The 23353-nt window shown below is 35.0% G+C and overlaps 1 protein-coding gene across 3 annotated transcripts in view; it reads right to left on the bottom strand.

Moving 5' to 3' along the window:
* Positions 1-1154: 1154 nt before the first annotated feature.
* GHR (growth hormone receptor) overlaps positions 1155-23353 on the bottom strand; it is a 299099-nt gene continuing 276900 nt past the window's right edge. For all 3 annotated transcript variants that reach the window (XM_054488655.2, XM_063664781.1, XM_054488654.2), the window contains exons 6-10: positions 23085-23263; positions 12340-12505; positions 10215-10305; positions 4861-4930; positions 1155-4526 (exon numbers count right to left, since the gene is read on the bottom strand). In XM_054488655.2, the coding sequence (XP_054344630.1) occupies positions 3555-4526; positions 4861-4930; positions 10215-10305; positions 12340-12505; positions 23085-23263 (1478 nt within the window). In that variant the 3' untranslated portion in view covers positions 1155-3554. The remainder of the gene's footprint in view (positions 4527-4860; positions 4931-10214; positions 10306-12339; positions 12506-23084; positions 23264-23353) is intronic.

Here is a 23353-nt window from a genome sequence, read left to right as displayed (position 1 = left end):
CTAAACTCTCAAAGGCGACTGGGGCAAATTATGTGGGATCTTGGATTCCAAACTAGAAAGTTTAGATTTAAGTAACTTCAGTTTTCCTGGTCACTATTTCTTACCCTAAAATGAGCACATAACAAGACATATTTTGGTATAAAAATATGTAAATATGTAAATATTATAGCACTTGAATAAAGTGTTAGTAGAAACTTTGAGAAATTGAAATGCTGAAAGATGTGTGTAGCCATTTTCAACACACCATTAATCTTCTGAAATAGAATTGTGTTATTTCAATCCATGGAAACAGGCAGGCTTTCTTTTCCCCGTACTCCTCATACCTTAAAGCATCTATATGAAGAAGCCCTGAGGCTTCACTCCATAGTTCTTTCAGGTAATGGCTGCTCACAGGGCAGAAGGCAGCAGGTGAAGACATTTTTTTTTTTAACATAACACTTGAGTATTATAAAAAGTTGTGGCACTTTGCATTCGACTTGCTGAAGCAATACCTCACTGTTTAGTAGGTTTATCATTGTCCTCACCAGATTCCTACATCTCAGAATCCAGTGCCTGCTCAGAAGCTTAGGGTTCAGCAGCTACCTCACCTGCATCCTGCCTCCTGCTGCAGGAATCTAAACTTCATGGCTCTCTCAGGCTCCTACACAACCCACCTAATCAGCCTTCCTCCCAAGCCTGACTTATTAGCTGATTCCCATGATAACAAGCAGCTAGTCCAATAAACTGACTTAGGCCAATGGGTGAATGGCAGAGGAAGAGTTGCTTTCCTTCCTTCCAGACAACATGCTCAAGCTGGAAATGTAAAGATAATGCTCACATATCACTCTCCCTCATTTCACACCCATGTCATTTATTTTCCATGATGCATCAAATACACGGCTCTGTGAACTTTTGCCCATGGGGAGTCACAGCCTAAGGGGAGGGCCAAGCCAGTGGGATATTTCTGAGTTGGGCTTTTGTCTCCTCAAAAAATACGGGAAGGGGGATATGTTTCCCTCCCTATATCCCAGCACATAAAAATCTCCATACCCAATGCTGATGTATTTGTTCCAGTGGTGCTAAGCTCTCCTTACAATGATAATTCACAGTATACAGAGTGGTTTAGATCATTTTTATGTTGGTGTTTGATAACAGAAGCACACTATCAGGAATCCAAGAAAATAAATTTATTAAACTTTGAAGGAAAAAAATCCACAGACATAAAGAGAGTTAAATATAAACTGCCAGACACAACTAGTCATACTAGTGAATAATGGCTTGTGTGGCCACCAAAGTACCAAAATGACATTCTGAGACTGATTGAGGTATTTAGCTATTTTTGGCTATAGAGATGTTGTCAGGCTGTTGTGAAATAGTAAGATAGTCTTCCAAACACACAGCTTTGAATTGAATTAGGTTCTACACTGATGATACTTTATATGAAACTAAATTATGTAGCTCTTGGAGAAAACCATAGCAGCAAAGTAGAAGAAATTCTATTAAACATCTATTACAAATAACATGTTGAACTTTAAACACTCAATTCTAGCTTTTCATAGTCCTTCCTGCAAGAAAGAGAATTTAAAATTATCAGCCATTAAGCTTGCTTCCTAAAAAAGGTCTGCGATAAATGGGAAATACTATTTAAGTTAAAGCTAACTTCAAAGTTTTAAGCTTTTTTTAAAAATGAGAAGTATCCTTCACTGAGATGAGATTCTTCTTTTTCATAAACCTTTTCAGGAGATATCCCAGTGCTCTTAAGAATTATGTTTAGGGCCGGGTGCGGTGGCTCACGCCTGTAATCCCAGCACTTTGGGAGGCCGAGTTGGGTGGATCACGAGGTCAGGAGATCGAGACCATCCTGGCCAAAAAGGTTGAAACCCCGTCTCTGCTAAAATACAAAAAAATTAGCCTGGCGTGGTGGTGCGTGCCTGTAGTCCCGGCTACTCAGGAAGCTGAGGCAGGGGAATCACTTGAACCTGTGAGAGGTGGAGATTGCAGTGAGCCAAGATCGCGCCACTGCACTCTAGCCGGGCGACAGAGCGAGACTCTGTCTCAACAACAACAACAAAAATGAATGATGTTTAGGATATTAAGGGATTGCAAAATGATTTCTAAATTACTGAGGTCGCTTCTTTTTCTTCTGAATGCTTGCTTTGAGGCCAATCCACTCAGAGAGGAAGTAAAAAATGATGAAACTTCTTCTTTTGCTATTTTAAATAAATCCTATAAAAGATTTAGTGAGAAAGAAAGTTTCTTTTAGCTGTTTAAATAATTTTCAGTTATCTGTGGGGACTGAAAACCTTGTTTCTTCTGTCTATGTTCTGTTCATTACCATGAAAAATGAGTATGTGTCTGGTTATAGACTGTGAAACAAAAACCTATTTCTTGAACTCTTTGTTTCATTACCCAGTTAATTTCATTCGATTTGCTTCAACTTACAAAATGCTTCTTGTACTTTATTCCCTTCCTGGATAATTATGTAGCAAAACCAAGTTGGGTGAGAACAGATTCCACTGCAGAGGCTATAGATCTTATCTCTCACCATCTGCACGCACTAAAAAACTCACTCCGCGTGCAACTGCAGCACTTAAGCATCTTGGTCCGTATCAACCAGCTATGATTTCTACTTCTCTTAGCATGTATTTCTTTTGGCATCAACCAAGATTTGGTGAAAAAAGGTTTTCTTTTTTTTTTGCTTTTATTTCTTTTGGTGCCCGGTAAGTTGATCTGTGCAAACACTTTAAAGTTTTCTGAATTAACAAATATTTGTTTAAAAATTCAGATAAAACAATTATGTTCCAGTAATGCAGATTACTACAATCATTTTAGAATTGTTGAAGGAGTCTGGGGAGGTATAAAAGGGCTTCGTAAAAAACTAGTTTGTTTTTCTTTAGGTGCATTGGCTAAAACATTAAACCAGCTTTAGACTGTAGTTGCTACACTCCTTAGAGGGGTCATACCAACTGCAGTACACAGTGTGTAGTGTAATATAAAATAGCCATGCTTGAAGTCTAAATTATTAAAAATATCTTTATCAATTTTATGTCAAAATAAATGTTTTACATATCCAAACTATTTTTGTCTTCTTGCTTATAGTTTAAATTTCTCACCTCTAGTTTTAATTTAGTTTTTTAAATAAAAAAGTTTTTTATTTAAGAAACAACAAAAAATTAGCCTGTGCTATGGTTTACATTCAATTTTCCTGAACTGCAAAAGCCACCTGATTTTTTCACTTTTTCAAAAAGCGTGATTTACCATACATTAAAAACATAGCCATTCAATGCTTAGTATCAAAAATTAACACCCACAATAATAAGACAATCACTGCTACTAAACAGTCTGACACAATTCTTTAAAATATTTACATTGCACAATAGGAATATCTATCTGATTAAGCATTCTTCTTTTTTTTTAACATCATATTTCAACATTTTGGGAAAAGGCATTTTAGAATCCATATCCCACCCTGTCACTCCCCCAAAAAAGGTTTAAACATTATTTTGGTTTAAACGTTATTGCCCCAGCCAATTCTTTGCTATTAAATACGTAGCTCTTGGGAAACCAAAGAAAGGCTAAGGCACGATTTTGTTCAGTTGGTCTGTGCTCACATAGCCACACGATGAGAGAAACTCTTTGTCAGGCAAGGGCAAGGCAGTCGCATTGAGTATGAGGCCCTGTGGGGACTGTACCATATGAATGGAGGTATAGTCTGGGACAGGCATCTCAGAACCTGGAACATGTTCTGCTGTCCCAGGCCTCCCAGCAGCAGTGGTAAGGCTTTCTGTGGTGATGTAAATGTCCTCTTGGTTAAAGCTTGGCTGTATGTGTGATTCAACCTTGACGTGAGGAGCCACAGGGATGCACTTTTTGGCATCTGCCTCACAGAAGTAGGCATTGTCCATAAGGAAGTTTTCTTGGCAGAGTGAGACCATTTCCGGGTGCATGTCACACTGGGACATCCCTGCCTTATTCTTTTGGCCCGGGGAAAGGACCACACTACCTGCTGGTGTAATGTCGCTCACCTGGGCATAAAAGTCGTTGTTTGCCAGTGAACTTGGATTGCTTAGCTGAATATGGGCAGCTTGGTGAGTTGACTCAGCTCCTTCAGTAGGAAGTGGTTGTGGTTTGTTTTTCTCTGCTTGGATAACACTGGGCTGCTGAGTAGCAGGGCAAGCATCATGATAAGGTGAGTTATTTTGATTCTTCTGGTCAAGGCATAACAGATCTGCTTCCCCTTTTAACCTCTGTGGCTGCGCAACCTCTGAGGTACCCTCATGTATGTCATTGGCATTGAAATCAGTCTCCAGAATGTCAGGTTCACAACAGCTGGTACGTCCAGAGTCACCATCCTTCACCCCTAGGTTACTATGTGATTTCTCATGGTCACTGCTTAGAAGTCTGTCTGTGTCTGATCCCTCAGTCTTTTCATCTGGCTCATCAATATCTAGCTCAATAAATTCAACCCAAGAGTCATCACTGTGGAATTCGGGTTTATAGCTATCATGAATGGCTAAGATTGTGTTCACCTCCTCTAATTTTCCTTCCTAGAAAATAGAAAGAAAATGAAGATCTATGAAAAGAAACTCATAATAATTAAATGAATTAGCAAATAATGTTCAGAGATTAATTATGGTTACAATAAGAACAACAGTAACAAAACATATAACAAAACATAAATTAGTGTGTAACTTTTTAAATACATATGACATTTTCTTATTTTTAAGAGATAGAATATTTAAAAAAAAATTTCTCCAGGAGATGAGATACAAGAAAATTGAATGTGATATATATAACTTACAGAAAACCTTCAACATATATGACAGGAGTCTTCAGGTGTTAATTAGTACTAGCTACAATTTAGATAAAATTATTAGTTACCTTGAAGAGATCTGGATCGATTCCTTTAATCTTTGGAACTGGAACTGGGGGCAGAATCAGCATTTTAATCCTTGAAAACATATAAAATTTTGGTTTTGACATCTTAAAAGCTACATATTCTCAATTATAGCAAAAGACAGAAATAAAATATTGGCAATACTATTACTTTTTCCAAATATTCTGGTACTTTATATAATTGGAGTATGAGAAACAGAAGAAAATATTAGACAGTAAATGAGAAAGAAAAACTGTAGAAGGAAAAAGAAGAACAACAACTAAAAAACCCAAAAAGCCTCATCTGAGGTCTATTAAAAGAAAATGTGGTTTTCCCACAATCCTTTTTTTCTTAATGCTTTTTATTTTCAGCTAGATTTGGTATTTGAAAGAAAGAAATTTAATTTCCTCTGAAGCTGATTTCCATTTCAGCTATAAGGCAATTCTAGTGTACATCTCATCAGTAATTTGTACAGGAAAGAAAGAAAAAAGAGTCAATCCACATGGAGCCAAGATTACTTGCACCCTTGAAAAAGAGTAGACTTGGGTAGGTTAGCCATATAGTTCATATTAATTACGAAATTATCTAAGATGATCTTATTAACTAGGGTTTTACTACAGGATTCATTTCAGATAGGACAGACTAAATTTGAACTATCTCTAACTAATCAGTATGGGTTTATATATACAATTCTAGGATGCATTTACATTTTCTGTTCCAAATCTTTAAATTATTTTTTGGTCATAAAAATGAATAAATCATGTATCTATTTTGTACAATTAATAGTGTAATTGGAGTTTATGGTGTTTTTAATTTTTCTTTAAACTTTTTGAGACAGGGTCTTACTTTATTGCCCACACTGGAGTGCAGTGGTGCAATCATAATTCAGTGCAGCCTCAAACTCCTGGGCCAAGCGATATTCTTGCCTCAGCCTCCTAAGTAGCTAGGACTACAGGATGTGCTAATTTTTGTTGTTTCATTTTTTGTAATGGAGTCTTGCTCCAGTCATTGCCCGAGCTGTTTGGAACTCCTGGCCTCAGAGCAATCCTCCCGCCCCATCTTCCCAAAGTGCTGGATTTATATGCTATAAGCCATTGTATCTGGCCTGGAGTTTATTTTTTAAAATCAAATTATAGCACTGGAAAAAGGCTCAGAGATTATTGCAAATAATTCATTTAATTTTTTAAAAAACTCCTGACTATTCATTTAGAGATGACACTGTCATGAAGAGGTAGTAACCGGATTTTTGGACATCAGTTGCTCTTCCACTCAGTGTGAATGGTCAGTCTAGTCCATCCCATAAGGAATACATTTTCTCAGTATTTCCACTTGCTTTTTTACCTAATCCAAGGAATAAGCAAAATTCCATTTTATAAATTGCATTAAGTAGCCTGTGCTACTCAGTGGGGCAAATGTTAAAGCAAATTGTTACTGATGAATTACAGATATAGAAATAAGCAACACAAGTTATTAATAATAACTACTATCATTTTTTAGTGCTTCTGATACATCAGATACTGTGGGATATACTTTGCACTAAACTATGGGTCACTAAATTAAGGTCTGTGGGCCAAATCTGGCCGGTCACCTGTTTGTGTAGATAAAGTTTTATGAGAACACAAGCATCTTCATTCATTTCCATATTGTTTATGGCCACTTTCATGCCACAGTGGCAGAGTTGAGTAGCTGTGATAGAGACTGTATGGCTTGAAAAGCCTAAAAATGGACTCTGACTCTATGAAATAAGTTTGTGACCCCTGCACTAAACATTTCATTTAATCCTTATGACTCCCAGGGAGGCAGATGATATATCTGTGCAAAAACTTGGAAAATTAAGGAACATGTTTAAATCACACACTCATAGTTGGCACAGTTGGGGCTCAAACTCAGAGAACCTGACTCCAAACCAAAACCCAGGTTCTTTGTGTCATGCTGCTGTTTCGCTGTTTTTTTTTTTTTTTTGATTCTGCATCTCAAAATCAATATTTCAAATTCCCAAAAACATAAAAAGATGGAACATAACTCTAATTACAGGAAGCAAAGCTTTCCAAATGGCTGATGTTTGACTTTGTGACGTGTGCTTTTCCTTTTTGAATAGGATGATGCATTCAGGCATGTGCTAGTGGTTTTCTAGGGGTTGTAGTGACCTTATGCCACAGTGGCAGACCGTAAATCTAAGGGGCCCAAGCAGGTCATGCAGATGACTAAAGCAAGCAGTTGCAAAGTCATTAGGAGGAATGAGGATGGTGGCAAATTAAAGAACGTGAGCCAATCCCAAATAGGACAGCTGGTTGTCTGCTGCAGCATATGCTGCCTTGTTCAGTTTCACTACATCTTTCATTTTTTAAAAGATAATCCCCAAATCTGGATTTTTGTGTGAAAATTCTCTATTTTACAAACACTTTGTAGGAAAATCTTCACTCTGAAATCAAAACTAATTAAAATAAAATAACAAAATATGAATCTGTAGGCTGAATTTGGCTACTGGTTTGGAAGTTCTATTTTAGGCTTATTCAGTTATTTCTTTCAATTGGTAACAGCTCAAAGGCTGGGAGAGTTGCGTGGTAGGAACCAGTATAATAATAGCCTCACTTGAAACTATGTTTCTGATTTTGTATCAGATACAAATAAAATTATAAATTTTGCTAGAGTTGACTCAATTAACTGGATTAAAGCAGGGTGAAGTGGGTTGGATAATGAATTGTGGACTCAGAAAATTTCAAAGGCATGTAGGACCTGACGCCACTTTACAGCCCTACAGTTCTAGGAAAAATCTCATTCTTTGCAGTATCAATTTAATTGTTGAAACTACATGTTCTGTCCATACTTTGCCGACAAATATTTGCTACTATTTCCCACTTTCAGTAGAACATGCAAATTTAGACAATGATAGGGGTTTTTAATGGGCAAATGAAAAAAAAGTTAATTCTTTCCTACAGAAAATTCAATTTAGTGCAGGAAATTTAGGAGAACAATGAAGATTTCAAATCAATTGTAGAATTTGGTGATTTTGACTAAACATTATAGTTAAGAATTTCATTATTTATAAAAAGCACTGTATTAGAAGTAATATGTTTTTTTGGAAATCCTACTTTTTGAGAGGATAATTTTTTCTTCCTAATATTGTTAAGTAATATAACTAAACAACATAACAAATTGACTTGGCCTTCACAATGGCTAGAAATTCACAGCTAATACTAAGAGCTAATTACTTTACATACCTTGTGAGTTTATCTACTGAAGTTATGTTTAAATTTTCCCACCAAATATATAGATTAATAAACTGAAATTAATCAACAGAATAATTTGGCTCTTTTGTTGTTGGCATTACTTAAATACACAAATTAAAATTCTAAAAATATATTTATTTATTTTTCTGAAACAACAGAAAATTGTGTTGTGATTTATAATAGCTGCTTTTTTGGAAAACAGGAATGTTGCCAGAAAGTTAGGTGCAAAATGGAATTCAGAATGAATTTTACTTTCCAATTGGTTTATATTATAAAATTGGACATGAAGCTCTACTGAAAATAACCCTTTCTGCATTCAGTTAGACCTTTAGCATGCTTGACACTCTAGAAATCTAGCATCCCAATAATTCTTCTTCCTAATAAAATTCTATTTTGAAGTTTACAAGTGCTATACTACCTTACAAAACAAATTAAAATCTTTTAAAATACGTTAACATAGATCTCATTTTGATTTATAGATGCCTCTTGGCTTCAGCTGGAGAACCTATTTTCAATTCTAGGTAAGGGGACAAACTGTCTTGGTTACCTGGAACTGAGGGATTTCCTGGCACACAGGACATGCATTGCTAAAAACCAGGAGAGTTCTAGGCAACCTGGGAGTGTTAGTCACCTTAATTCTAGGAGAAGCAGCAAGATTAACCACTGGGACTTTAAAAATACCTTAAATGGAGCTAGGCGCGGTAGCTCACGCCTGTAATCCCAGCGCTTTGGGAGGCTGAGGCAGGTGGATCACCTGAGGTCAGGAGTTCGAGACCAGTCTGACCAACATGGTGAAACTGTATCTAAAAATACAAAATTAGATTGGCTTGGTGGCGCATGCCTGTAATCCCAGCTACTCTGGAGGCTGAGGCAGGAGAATCGCTTGAACCTGGGAGGCTGAGGTTGCAGTGAGCTGAGATTGCGCTACTGCACTCTCCAGACTCCAGCCTGGGTGACAGAGCAAGACTCTGTCTCAAAACAAAACAAAACAAACAAAGAAAAACAACAAACAAACAAAAAAACTTTAAATGTAAGACACCGGCAATCAGTACCAATCATTTTTCCCATATTTTGTTAAAAAAAATTTCCTGTAGTGTGTAGTGAGTTTCTATCAGGAAGAAAAACAAAATAATATAAATAATATATAGTATAGCTCAAGGAAAATTTAAAGATTATACAACCCATACCCTCATATTAACCACAAGAATATGGAGGCCTAGAGAGATTAAGGGACTCAAACAAGGTCAAACAGCAATGGCAAAATGATAACTGGAACTCAAGACCTTTGAATCCAAGAGAAAGTGGAATGGAACCTCTTTACACTTTTAAAGAGTTTTAGCTGTGTTTATAAATGCGGGTGAAACATAAAATCATAAATATCCAAATAATTTAAATTAAACCCGAATTTACTTGAAATCACCATCATATGAAGTCTAAAAAAAGTTTTATTAGACTTAATTATCTACCTGGGTAGTTTGCCACTTAAATTTGTCCGTATATTGAGATCAGGAGTTCAAGACCAGCCTGGCCAATGTGGCAAAACCCTGTTTCTACTAAAAAAACACAAAAATTAGCCGGGCGTGGTGGTGAGTGCCTGTAATCCCAGCTACTCGGGCGGCTGAGGCAGGAGAATCACTTGAACCTGGGGGGAGGCGGTTGCAGTGAGCCAAGATTGTGCCATTGCACTCCAGCCTGGGCAACAGAGTGAGACTCCATCTCAAGGAAAAAAAAATTGTCTGTATATAAGGACTGTATCAGACTCAGCCAAAGGCTCAGTGATACTTTGAAGTCCTGGAATGAATGGGTCAACTTGTTGAGGACTTGAGGGAAAGAGCTAGCTCTTGGATAAAGAGGTACATATCACAAGGTATGCATAGTCACCAGCCTAAGCCTCTTAATGTCCTGTACAAGTCTCCAGATAGAATCTAAACCTCTAAGTTGTCTATGATAAATACAACAAATTGAGTTTTATATGAATGGTAAATATATAACTGGAGATAAAAGTTTACTGGGTTAACTAAAATTTCCACTCATAATTTGACAAAGAAAATATCAAATAACAAATAGAAACACATATGGAAATCTAAACAACTGGCAAAAAATACCAAAGAATACTACTTCACACCTACCTTTGCTGTTTAGAAAATAAGAATACAAATAGCATCACCGTTAGTCCAAATATTCCAAAGATAATAATTAAGAGCCATGGAAAGTAGAAATCTGAAACACACAAGAATATTTCACTCTCAGAATTACGAATAGTTGAAGCACAGTTTACATTTCCCTTTCCCTTTTCACAAAAAATTCATAATTTGTGTTCATCTAATAAAGTCAGTGATTTCTCTTGATAACCACTGAAACAGAATGCAATGACTTAGTTTTTTTCTGTTTTATGAACATCTCTGTCCACTTTTCAAATCTCCTCACATTAAAAAAAAACTATAAAATAAAGAAACAGCATATAGTTCAAAATCAATGTGTGTTTTATGAAAACAAAAAATCTGCTTTAAGCATACTATGTGTCCAGGGAGTATCATAAAGGTTTCAGCTCCAGGAAAAGAGTGTTGCTTATTAACACACTACCTAAATAATGCCCACTCGGTTTCTTTTCTATTTTTTTTTAAGTGTGGTGATTTTCTTAGCCTCCAGATTGAAGATTTATCAAAAAGATGAAGGCAGAGTTTTTATTGATAAATCATGACAGAAACTTCTTAGACACAAATAACATATATTTTACAGCTATAAATATACATATTTGTATCAATAAATTAAATTATTAAAATATAATAAATATATCTAATGTATATTATATACATAAAAATTGACAGAAAGATCACTACTGAGGCTCCCATCTTCAGGTTTTAGTACACTTTGTATGAGACTTGGGGGAACCTGTTTGTAGAACTTCTATTTCATTCCTTAAGAATGAGTACCTGCCAGCTACTTTGCAGTTGGTAGCCAGTATTCTTACCACAGAGGCAGAGGCTAACCACTTTTTCATAAAAATGACAGATGAAATTTACCTTAACATTGCCATTTAAAATGTAGGCCTTTATGCTGAAATAGTCTTTTCTTATTTAAAAAGTTATTAAAATCCCCTAGGGAGATATTATAAGCATTTTAAAGAATTGGTGGGGGAGAAAAAATCATTTTTTGTCTTGTAGTGTCTATAATTTCATATCAGTGACATATTCAGGAAAATAACATAAAGTTAGAGCTTCTTTTTTTGTTAGTAACAGAAGGAAAAGACAGTTAAAAAAATATATGTTAAGTGAATTAAATGCCACTACACTAAGCTTAAGGGTGTATAGCTATCATACTTTTAAGACCAGAATTGCATAATATCAAATAGTTTGGAAACAAGAATTCAGTTAACTAGAGTTTAGAGAAAATGGTGCCATAGAAATTTTCATCCTAGTGCTATTTAGTATCATGAGATTCTACCCGTATAGTAAATGCAGAAATATAAATTTATTTTCTATGTAGCTTGTGGTTGTTTCGTTAACAAACATACAGCCCTGTAAACTTCTGTTTTCAATGAAGATGGAATAGAGCCAATTCCCATTTGAGAATAATAATACTCTATACTTTCTGCTCATTATTAATCAGTTTTCTTTATTTCTGTATCTAAAAGTTTTAATTCTTTTATTCTAAATTCATAGGTCGCATTTTTAAAAACTTTAATCATTGTTGTGATTCTCCTACATAGGGTTTTCAAATGTTCCACGTCTCCTTTAAGTATGACTGCCTCACTACTTATTAGGCATTCCTCTAGGTAAAAGCCACACCTCCACTTTCTAAAACCGTATGTACCTGCTGTTGACTACCTATGCTGACTCAGTATTGGGTTTCCTCTTAGATGCCACATATCTATCCATTCATATAGATACATGGTTTCTTCCCTGATTATAAGTTCAAAACAAACTTACTATAGAAAATTTTAGAAATATAAAAATATATAAAGAAAAGAATCATCTGAATTCTACCATCCGGAGATTGCCACCAAATTCCTGTCTCTAAACTTCCACCTGCCCCGCCGGACTTTTCCTGAATGAAAAATTTGGAAACTAAATCTTCCTTCTGCTTTTGCAATGAACAATATCTGTTACAGATAGTGAGCTCAAGGTCTCTCACCCTGATAACTGATGCTAATATATTTTGATTTGGACAACACACTACCAATGCAGGGGTGAATCAACTGGTATATTGACAAAAGCCAGGTTAGCTACTATTTGAATCTTTTATTTCTTTTACCTTCTTCACATGTAAATTGGCTCATCTGAGGAAGTGTTACATAGAGCACCTCACTGAACTCGCCATAATTTCCAGAGTTTCGTTGTTTGGATCTCACACGCACTTCATATTCCTTATCCACTTTCAATGAGTACACTGGAACTGATGTTGACAATATAGGGTCCATCTTTCAAGACAAAATATAAACGCATATTGGCTAAAGAGTCAACAACTCAATGCAATGAACACTATAGGTATTCTCCCATTTTTATTCAGAATGGATTTTTATAAAGTAGGTCATATTTTAAAATGCATTGTGAGCATTTGCTATTTAAAGGAAGATTGATGTAAATAATCATTTTGTAAATGGATAATAGTTCACAAATTTAGTTTGGTATAAACCCAAAGATATGATAGACTTGCTTAAAGAAATGCAGCTGTAACTGTGCATTAGTCTTCCAGATAGTTAATAAGATTAAAGCATATTAGAATTACTCTGAATGGCAGAACTATATGCCTACATATCTGGGATATTATACTTTTGTAAGAAGGGAGACATAAGAAAAGAAAAACAAACATGTTTTCACACCAAAATAAATTGTAGCCATAGCAAGTTGTATATCAGTGTTTGATGGAAATTCTGGGTAGTCATTCACATAATCACAGAATTGGAAAAGTCCTAGAAAAATCATAATTGCCTTTATGAACTTCCAAATACTTTGATTAAAAGGAACTACGTACCTAATCTGCTTGTTCTGGAAGGCTTAAAGCCACCACAAAATAGTTTGCTATTTAAAATCTGCAAAGAAAAGTCACAGGAGTTCTTTGGTAAGAAACATATTCCTTTACCTTCTCGGGGAGGGGTAGAATGAGACAGACTTTTAACACATAATTGCCATCAAAGAGGTATACTCAACTAGTGATGGTATTTGCCTCCAAGTCAAATACTCAAAGCAGGTATTCAATGTGCTTTTCATACATTTTTTTTGGTAGAACACCTTGTTCCTGTTTATAGAAAACTTTAAACACTCGCTTTTTCGACAGCATGGATTTTCACATAAATAAAATTCTCATAATTTGTTTTATTAAGTCAGCAGCTGGGCCTTGAGCTTCTAAAACAAGTTTTTCTTTTACCTCAATTAGTTCCTACTTACAAAGTATCTTTTTTTGCCTCATGTGTATATGACAGGGTTTGTTTGTATTTTTTATAGAAGCCTCTGAATATATGGGATATTTGCATGCCTAAAATGCTTTCTTTAAGGCAGGACACTGAATACTGAACTTACTTTATTATTTTTTCTTAAGTTTTTTTTAAAAGCCTGTGTTTTCATCCTCAAAGCCCTTATTTCTCTGTTATTGTCACCAATACAATTTCTTTAAAGATTTCACTAATAGAATCAAAAAAGGGCCCTCAGTGATTCAAGTTGTGGTCCTCTCTTCATATTCCCTCAACCCTCCACACCAGCCACACCAAACTCAGATTTCGAGTGGCTCCTACTTACGTGGCTCCTATCATACCTAACCCTGTCATCTGCCTGTCTGGGGAACTGTTTCTCATCCAAGTCTAAGTGCAAGTATTGAAGAGAGCTGGTATTCTAAGTCTTTGCTGGTACTTTTCCCAACTCTACTCTGCCAGATAATATACTTCTTCTATTATTAATTATATTTCATTGTGCAAATTTAGTTATACACAGCTTTCTATGTTACATTGTAAATTCCCCAAGATCACTCATTATTTTTCATTTCCAATGCCCAGTACAATATCAGGTATACAGTGGGTGCTCAAGATATGGCACAGATATCATGAATAATTCCATGCTATCCATTAAGCCTTTAAAAAACTGTAAGTTTTTGGTTTACTAGATAAATAGCTGTAAACGACTACATGGTCATGCAAAATGTATTTACTAAAAAGGGCGGCTGGGCACAGTGGCTCATGCCTATAATCCCAGCACTTTGGGAGGCCGAGGCTGGCGGATCACCTGAGGTCAGGAGTTCGAGACCAGTCTGGCCAACATGATGAAACCCCATCTCTACTAAAAATACAAAAATTAGCTGTATTAGCTGGTGTGGTGGCTTGCGCCTGTAATCCCAGCTACTCAGGAGTCTGAGGCATGAGAATCACTTGAACTCTGGAGGTGGAGGTTGCAGTGAGCCGAGATTGGGCCACTGTACTCTAGCCTGGGGACAGAGCAAGATCCTGCGGGGGGGGGGGGGGGGAAGCACACTGCTAAGCAAATTCATATTGCCAAATGGTAACATGAATTCCTGATGCAAGCAACACACACTAGGTTTTCCCTCTTTACTTATAAACCTGTTTTCTGCTTATGATGCCTGTGCTTCATAACAAATTATATTGTTTGTTTCTTCAAGAGATAAATAAATTATTATAGATAAGCCCCTGGTCTTTGTCCAAGACCTTTGTAAATTACCAAACTTATAAATATCATGAAAAAAAGGAATAAAGAAAAAGTTAACTGACCCCTTTGGTCTACCTAATGAGATTTAGCAGAGGTGCCACGAAAAGTGCAACAAAGCCATGTTGGGATACAGCCCTGAACAGTTGATTAACAAAGTTACATGCTCACAAGTACCTGGCACAGGGTAGGAGTTTCAAAGTGGTGGCTCAGTGAGATGTAACTATATGCCATGGCTTTTAGGGATGAAATGATGGTAACTGAATTGATGAATGCTAACATGCTGATTTATATCTTTGTTTTTTTCTAGGTTGTTTAATTTTTTATTTCAGGACTCCTTTACACTCTTAAAAATTTGAGAATCCTAAAGAGTTTGGTTTAGTTAGGTTATACCTATCACTATTTACCGTATTAGAAATTGAAACGAAAACATTTTAAAATCCTAATTTTTGAAATGAAAATAATAAATTGATTTTGTTAAAATAATGTATTTTCATAAAAATTATTGTACTTTCCCAAACAACAAAAAATAGAGTGAGAAGAGTGACACTGTTTTACATTTTTGCAAATTTATTTAATGTCAGACTTAAAGGAAGATGACTGTATTTTTATAACTGCTTCTGAATTAAATCTATTAGAATGTGCTATTTTGGTTGAAGTAAATGAATAAACCTGGCCTCACACAGATAAATAACGAGGAAAACGATGAATATTTTAATAAACTTTTCACATAATTGTGAACATTTCTGTTTAACAATAGACTAAAACTCAAATGATAGTTTCTTACAGGTTAGTGGAAATATGAAACCTGAAACTCTACCAATGAACTTTTTGTACTTTGTTATATTAAAATTAACCATTCCTCACCAACAGACCTATCTTATAAGAACTGCTAAAGGGAGTTCTTTAGCTGAAAGAAAAGGAGGCTAATAAGTAACATAAAAACATGAAAGTATAAAACTCACTAGTAAAAGTAAGTACACAGTCCAATTTAAAGTAGTCTAATATTTTCATGGTAATATGCAAATCACTTTTATTTTAGAATGAAGGTTAAAAGATAAAATTATTAAAAATAATAGTAGGTACAATAATTTGTTAAGAAATATGCAATATGAAAAGATGTAAGTGTGACATCGAAAATTTAAAATGTGTGTGTGTGGGGGGTATGTGGAGTAAAAGTGTAGAGTTTTTTATGCAAGAAAGTTAAATTGTTATCAGGTTAAAATAGCCTATTATAGCCACACACACACACAGAAACCTAGGAATACATTTAACAAAGGAGGTGAAATATCTTTATAAGTAGAACTATAAAACACTGATGAAAGAAAATGACAGATAATGCAAATGGAAAAACATTCCATGCTTATGGATTAGAAGAATCAATATTGTTAAGATGACCATACTGCCCAAGCCAATCTACACATTCAATGCAATACCTGTCAAATTATCAATGTAATTTTTCACAGAATTAGAAAAAACAATTGTAAAATTCATATGGAAGCAAAAAACAGCCCAAATAGTAAAAGCAATCCTAACTAAAAAGAATAAACTCAGGGGCATCACATTACCTGACTTCAAATTATACTACAAGGCTACAGGAACCTAAACAGTATGGTACTGGTTAAAAAAGAAGACACATAGATCAATGGAACAGAATAGAGAACCCCAAAATAAAGCCTCATACCTACAACCAACTAATATTTGACAAAGTTGACAAAAAACAGGAAATGAGGAAAACACTGTTTAATAAATGGTGCTGGGTAACTGGCCAGTTATATGCAGAAGATTGAAACGGGACCCCTTCCTTTCAACATGTACAACTATCAACTCAAGATGGATTAAAGGTTTAAATGCAAAACCCCAAACTATAAAAACCCTAGAAGAAAACCTAGGAAATACCATTCTGGACATAGGCCTTAGCAAAGGTTTCATGACAAATATGCCAAAAACAATTGCAACAAAAACAAAAATTGACAAATGGGATCTAATTAAACTAAAGAGCTTCTGCACAGCAAAAGAAACAATGGAAAAAACAGACAATCTATAGAATGGCTGAAAATACTTGCAAACTATACATCTGACAAAGGTCTAATATCCAGAATCTATAAGGAACTTTAAATCAACAAGCCAAAAACAAACAGTCCCATTAAAAAATGGACAAAAGTCATAAACAGACACTTTTCAAAGAACACAAACATAGGCCAACAAGTGTATGATAAAATGCTCAACATTACTAATACTTAGAGAAAGGCATATCAAAACCATAATGAGATACTACATCACAGCAGTCAGAATGGCTATTATCAAAAAGTCAAAAAATAACAGATGCTGGTGAGGTTGCAGAGAAAAGGGAACACTTATACCCTGCTGGTAATAATGCAAATTAGTTCAGCCATTGTGGCAAGCAGTTTAGCAACTTCTCAAAGAACTTAAAACAGAATTGTCATTTGACCCAGCAATCTCGTTATTGGGTATATACCCAAAGGAATATAAACCATTTTACCATAAAGACACATGCATGCGTATGTTCATCATAGCACTATTCACAATAGCAAAGACACGGAATAAAGAAAATGGTAGACTGGATAAAGGAAATGTGGTATATGTACACCATGGAATACTACTCAGGCATAAAAAAGAACAAGATCATGTCCTCTGCAGTCACATGGATGGAGCTGGAGGCCATTATGCTAAGCACACTAATGCATGAACAGAAAAACAAATACCACATATTCTCACTTATTGGTAGGAGCTAAACATTGAGAACACATGGACATGAAGAAGGAAACCATAGATACCAGGGCCTACTGGAGGGTAGAGGGTTGAAAGAAGGCAAAGATCAAAAAACTACCTTCTGGGTACTATGCTTATTACCTGGGTGATGAAATAATCTATATGGTAAACCCCTGTGACATGCAATTTACCTATATAACAAACCTGCACATGTACCTCTGAATCTAAAATAATAGTTAAAAAATAAAAAATGAAAACAAAAATATCTTGAGACAAAAATGGAAACAACATACCAAACCTTAAGGAATGCAGTAAAAGTTGTTCTAAGAGCAATGGAAGTTCATAGCAATAAATGCCTCCATCAGAAAACAAAGAAAGATCTCAAATTAATAACCTAACATTTTACCTGAAGAAACCAGAAAAAGAATAAACTAAGCATAAAGTTCATAGAAGGAAGGAAATAATAAAGATCAGAACAGAAATAAATGAAATAGAGAATAGAAAATATTGAGATGGTTCCATAGTTTTGTTCTTGGTTCTAGTAATGTGATGTATTATGTTTATGTATTTGTGTGTGATGAACCATCCTTGCATCCCTGGGATAAATCCTACTTGATCATGGAGAATGATCCTTTTAATGTGCTTTTGAGTTAGCACATTAAAACAGTAGAAAATATTAATGAAACAAGTTTTTTTGAAAAGAGAAACAAAATCAACCAACCTTTAGCTAGACTAAGTAATAAAAAAAGAGAGAAGGCCCAAATTAAAAACAAAATCAGAAATGAAGGAGGAGACATTGCAATCAATACCATAGATATACAAATGTTCATAAGAGACCATTCTGAAAAATTATATGCATGAGAAATGAATAAATTCCTACACACAACAACCTACTAAGACTTTCTTGAAGAAATAGAAAATCTAATAAACCAATAATAAGTAAGGAGATTGAATCAGTAATAAAAAGTCTGTCATCAAAGAGAAGCCCAGGACCTGACAGCTTCACTGGAAGCTTCACTGGAACACCAATCCTTCTTAAACTTTTCCAAAAAGTGGGAGAAAAGGGGATACCTCGAAACTATTTCTTGATGCTAGCATTACCCTAATACCCAAACCATGAAAGGACACTACAAGAAAATAAAATTATGGGCTAATATCTCTGATAAATACAGATGTAAAAATCTTAAACAAAATACTAGGAAACTAACTCAAAAGCACACTAAAAGGAACATTCTCCATGATCAAGTAGGATTTATCCCAGGGATGCAAGGATGGTTAATCACACACAAATACATAAACAATACATCACATTACTAGAACTGAGAAGAAAACCATGGAACCATCTCAATAGATACAGAAGAAGCACTTGTCAAAATTCAATATCCTTTCATGATAAAAACCCTTAACAATTAGATATAGAAGGAATGTATTTCAACACAATAAAGGCCATATATAACAAACTCACATCATAATAAACAGTGAAATGTGGAAAGCTTTTCTTCTAAGATGAGGAACAAGACAAATGCCTACTCTTGCCACTTTTATTCAATGTAACTCCTCTACTCTATTCTACTCGATTCAAAATCCTAGTCAGAGCAATTAAGCAAGAGAGAGAAATAAAAGGCATCCAAAATTGAAAAGGAAAAAGTTAAATTGTCCTTGCTTACAGATGACATGATTTTATATATAGAAAACCCTAAAGACTTCAACAAAAAATTGCTAGAACAGATAAATTCAGTAAAGCTGCAGGATACAAAGTCAACATACAAAAATCAGTAACATTTCTATACACTAATAAGGAACAATCCGAGAAAGAAATAAAAAAATCCCTTTCACAATATCTATAAAAATAAAAATAAAATAAAAGACCTAGAAATAAATTTAAACAAGGAGGTGAAAGATCTGTACACTGAAAACTGTAAAACATGAAGACAACACAAATAAATGAACAGATAGCCCATGTTCACGGATTAGAAGAATTAATATTGTTCGAATGTCCCTAATACCTAAAGCAATCTACAGATTCAATGCAATCCTTATCAAAATCCCAATGTCATTTTTCACAGAAATAGAAAAAGCAATTCTAAAATTTGTATGCAACCACAATAGACTATGAATAGCCAAAGCAATCTTGAACAAGAAGAACAAGGATGAAATAATCACTCTACCAACCTCAAACCATAATACAAAGCTATAGTAATCAAAACAGCATGGTACTGGCATAAAAATGACATAAACCAATGTAAAAGAATAAAGCGTTCAGAAATAAATCCACACATTTACAGTAAATTGATTTATCACAAAGGTGCTAAGAATACACAGTAAGGGAAGGACTCTGTCTTTAAATGTTGTTGGGAAAATTGGACATCCATATGCAGAAGAATGAAATTATATCCTTATTTTACCTCATATACAAAAATAAACTCAAAATCGATTAAAGACTTAAATGTAAAACCTGAAACTGTACAACTACTGGAAGAAAATATGTCAAGCTCCATGACTTGGTTTGGGCAATGATTTTTTGGATATGACTCCATTGGGTACAGGCAACAAAAGTGGAAATAGATAAATGCGATTACATGAAACTAAAAAGCTTCTGCACTGCCAAGGAAAAAATCAACAGAGTAAAGAGACACTCTGTGGAATGGGAGACAATATTTGCATACATCTGGTAAGAGGTTAATACCTGAAATATATAAGGAACTAAAACAATTCAATAGCAAGAAAATAAATAACCCAACTAAAAAATGGGCAAAGGACGTGAATATGAATTTTTAAAAAGAAGATATAGAAATGGCCAACAGGTATATGAAAAATGCTTGACATCTTTAATCATCAGGGAAATGTAAATTTAAACCACAATGAGCTATCAGCTCACAGAAGGCATAGAGTGCACAAAGATGTTAGGATGGCTATTTTCAAAAAAAGAAGAGATAACAAGTGTTGGTGAGAATGTGGACAAAAGGGAACCCTTGCACACTATTGGTGGGCGTGTAAATTAGTATACCCTCTATGGAAAATAATATGAAGCTTCCTCAAAATATTAAAAATAGAACTACCATGTGATCCATTATATTATTCCACTACTAAGTATATATCCAAGGAAAATGAAATCAGTATGTTGAAGAAATATCTGGGCTCCCATATTCATTACTTATAACAGCCAAGAAATAGAATCAACCTATGTTCCATTAATGGATAAGTGGATAAAGAAAATGTGGTATGTATATACAATAGAATGCTATTAGCCTAAAAAAAGAAGGATATCCTGTCACTTGTGATGATGTGGATGGACCTGGAGGATACTATATTAAGAAAAATGATCCAGAGACAGAAAAACAAATACCACATTATTTCACTTACATGCAGAATCTAAAAAAGTTGAACTCAGAAGTAGAGAGTTGGAATGGTGGTTATCAGGGGTTGTGGTCAGGGTGCAGAGTTAAGGAGATATTGATGAAAGAATTAAAATTTTCAGTTAGTAGGAATGAGTTTAAGAAATCTATTGTGCAAAATGGTGACTACAGTTAATGCTTACGTATTGTATTTTGAAAATCTCTGAGTAGATTTTAAGTGTTCTCAACACACAAAAAAAATGGTATGTGTGGTAATGCATACCTTACTTAGTGTGATAGAACCATTCTACAATGTATCCATATTTCAAAAAAATATGTTGTACATGATATATATACAAAAAATTTTTTGATCATTAAAAAAATTCACCATTCTATCTAGTTCTTTGAATGGATCATTTCCCCATGCATGATTTGATTACATCATGTATTAGTCATTTGGAAAATATTGGTTCACTGAGTTGTAGATTTTTCTAAATGTTCATACATTTTATTACACAATACAATTAAAAAGTCACTTTCATTAATATCACCATCAATCTCTTCAAGAAAAGTCTTCAAATATTAAAACACTATCAAGCTCACGGTGGGAGACACAAATTTTCCAAAAAGGCAAAATGAATTGCTTTGAAAAGTCAAATTTTTTCCATTGCAAAAAATACTGTCAGTTGTTTTTCTTGAAGCGACAAGCTCGCCTCATTCTTTTTTGAGAAATGTTTGCCAATTCAAATATGAATAACCATCTGCCAGTTTATCAGTTGCTCTTCCAAGTAAAAATGGTGCTCCAAGCAATAAAAGCAACTAGTTCAGCTGGCAACTCAGTCATTTAAGCGCTTTTCTTCAAGACAAATACAATACCTCAGTATGTAGCAGACATGCTTAAGGTGTAATTCCCATACGTCACACAGAATATTAATAAGCTATGTACTCAAAGGTCGAGGTTTAGTAAAATTAACAATTTTAACAGCTTCATCAAGAACTTCATACGTGAAACTGGCTTTTTCCTCCTTCACCGGGAGTGCATAACTATTAGTAAAATTTGATCCTACTGCCTTGCTTCGTGCTAAGGTGCCAGCAGTGTTTCCAGCATTGCTTTTGTGCCATTAAGTTAAAAAATAATATTTTAGTGCATTGTGAAAATAGTACTGAACTGTCTGAAAGGGTCTCAGGGACCCTCAGGGGTCTGTGGTTCCCACTTTGAGAACCGCCACCTCAGCTATTTAGCACAGTGCCTTCTGCATAGTAGTTATTTCAGTACCTGTTGTTAAATAATGTTTGATTGTAGCTTGGATTTAGACAGTGTTGTTTGACTTAGCATCCAACCAGGCATTTTATTTGTACCAAGTTACAGAACAGATATCTAAATTAAAATGATTCAGAAAATAGAGCCTCAAAGCCCAGTATTGTAACTACTCAAAGTTCCTCCAAACTTAACTTTCCTCTAATGAAAAAATTGGCATCTTTTTCAGTGGCTCACTGAATGCCCTGGTGTTTCAAAATTCTGGGAGTGATCTGTGCCAGGCTGCTGGGCATCACCTGATGAGTGGCCAGAAACTGCTTGGCTTGGCTGTGGCTGTGGCTGTGGTTAGACAGATTTAGAATTAGTTATATTGGGAGCAGCATGATACTCCTGTTTTTCCTCTTGTTATGTGCCATGGGAAATTTATCAAAATGCTGAGTTCCATATGCTTGATAAGGAAGAGAGGGATTCAGAGGTCAACCGGTACCATGTTCTCTAATTGCCTACATAAGAATCTCAGTTTGATTCTTCTCTGAGGTATGTAACAAAACATCCTTCTGAAACCTCTAAGAGACAAATTCCCTCCTTCTGTTTTCCTGTAGACACGTATGAATTTGTTTTAATGGGAGTCTTTTGAGTAGCAGCAACTGAAATCATGGGAAAATATTTGGCCATAGTCACTGTTGACTTGATCACCAACTTTCCCATTTTTATGCACATCCCCAAAGACAGCTAAGTGGCCAGTCTATAATTTTACTCTAATGTTAAACTGGACAGCAAGAATGAATGGAGAAATAGTTTTCCTTTCCTTCCACAGGCCTCCATATATACATAAGCATCTCCTGTCTTACAGAATTTCAAGATAATATTTTACCGATTAAATAATGTTTTCTCAAATAAGAAATTATGGAGCATACAGCATGAACATGTGGTATTAGGTCAAAGGAAAGTCTAATGATAAATGAGAGAGAGTATGATGAAATAGAAAGAAAAGTAAAAGTATAAGGTATAGCAACATCTTACCATTTTCCATTTAGTTTCATTTACTTCTTTGTATTGAAGTTCATACTCCAGAACCATCCATCCTTTCTGAATATCTGCATTGGGTGGTGCTTCCCATCTCACTTGGATATCTGCATGAATCCCAGTTAAACTGACGTTCAGTAAAGTCCAGTTGAGGGCAATGGGTGGATCTGGTTGCACTGTGCAATTCAACAGAGGATTAGTACACAGACAGACACAATTTAATATTAATGGAAGGCATTCTTCTCAGAAGACCAAATTACTTTCTA

The sequence above is a fragment of the Pongo pygmaeus genome, chromosome 4 (assembly GCF_028885625.2).
Source record: "Pongo pygmaeus isolate AG05252 chromosome 4, NHGRI_mPonPyg2-v2.0_pri, whole genome shotgun sequence".
Lineage (NCBI taxonomy): Eukaryota > Metazoa > Chordata > Mammalia > Primates > Hominidae > Pongo > Pongo pygmaeus.
The sequence above is the reverse complement of the archived record's forward strand: the minus strand, read 5'-3'. Positions and strand labels throughout refer to the sequence as shown.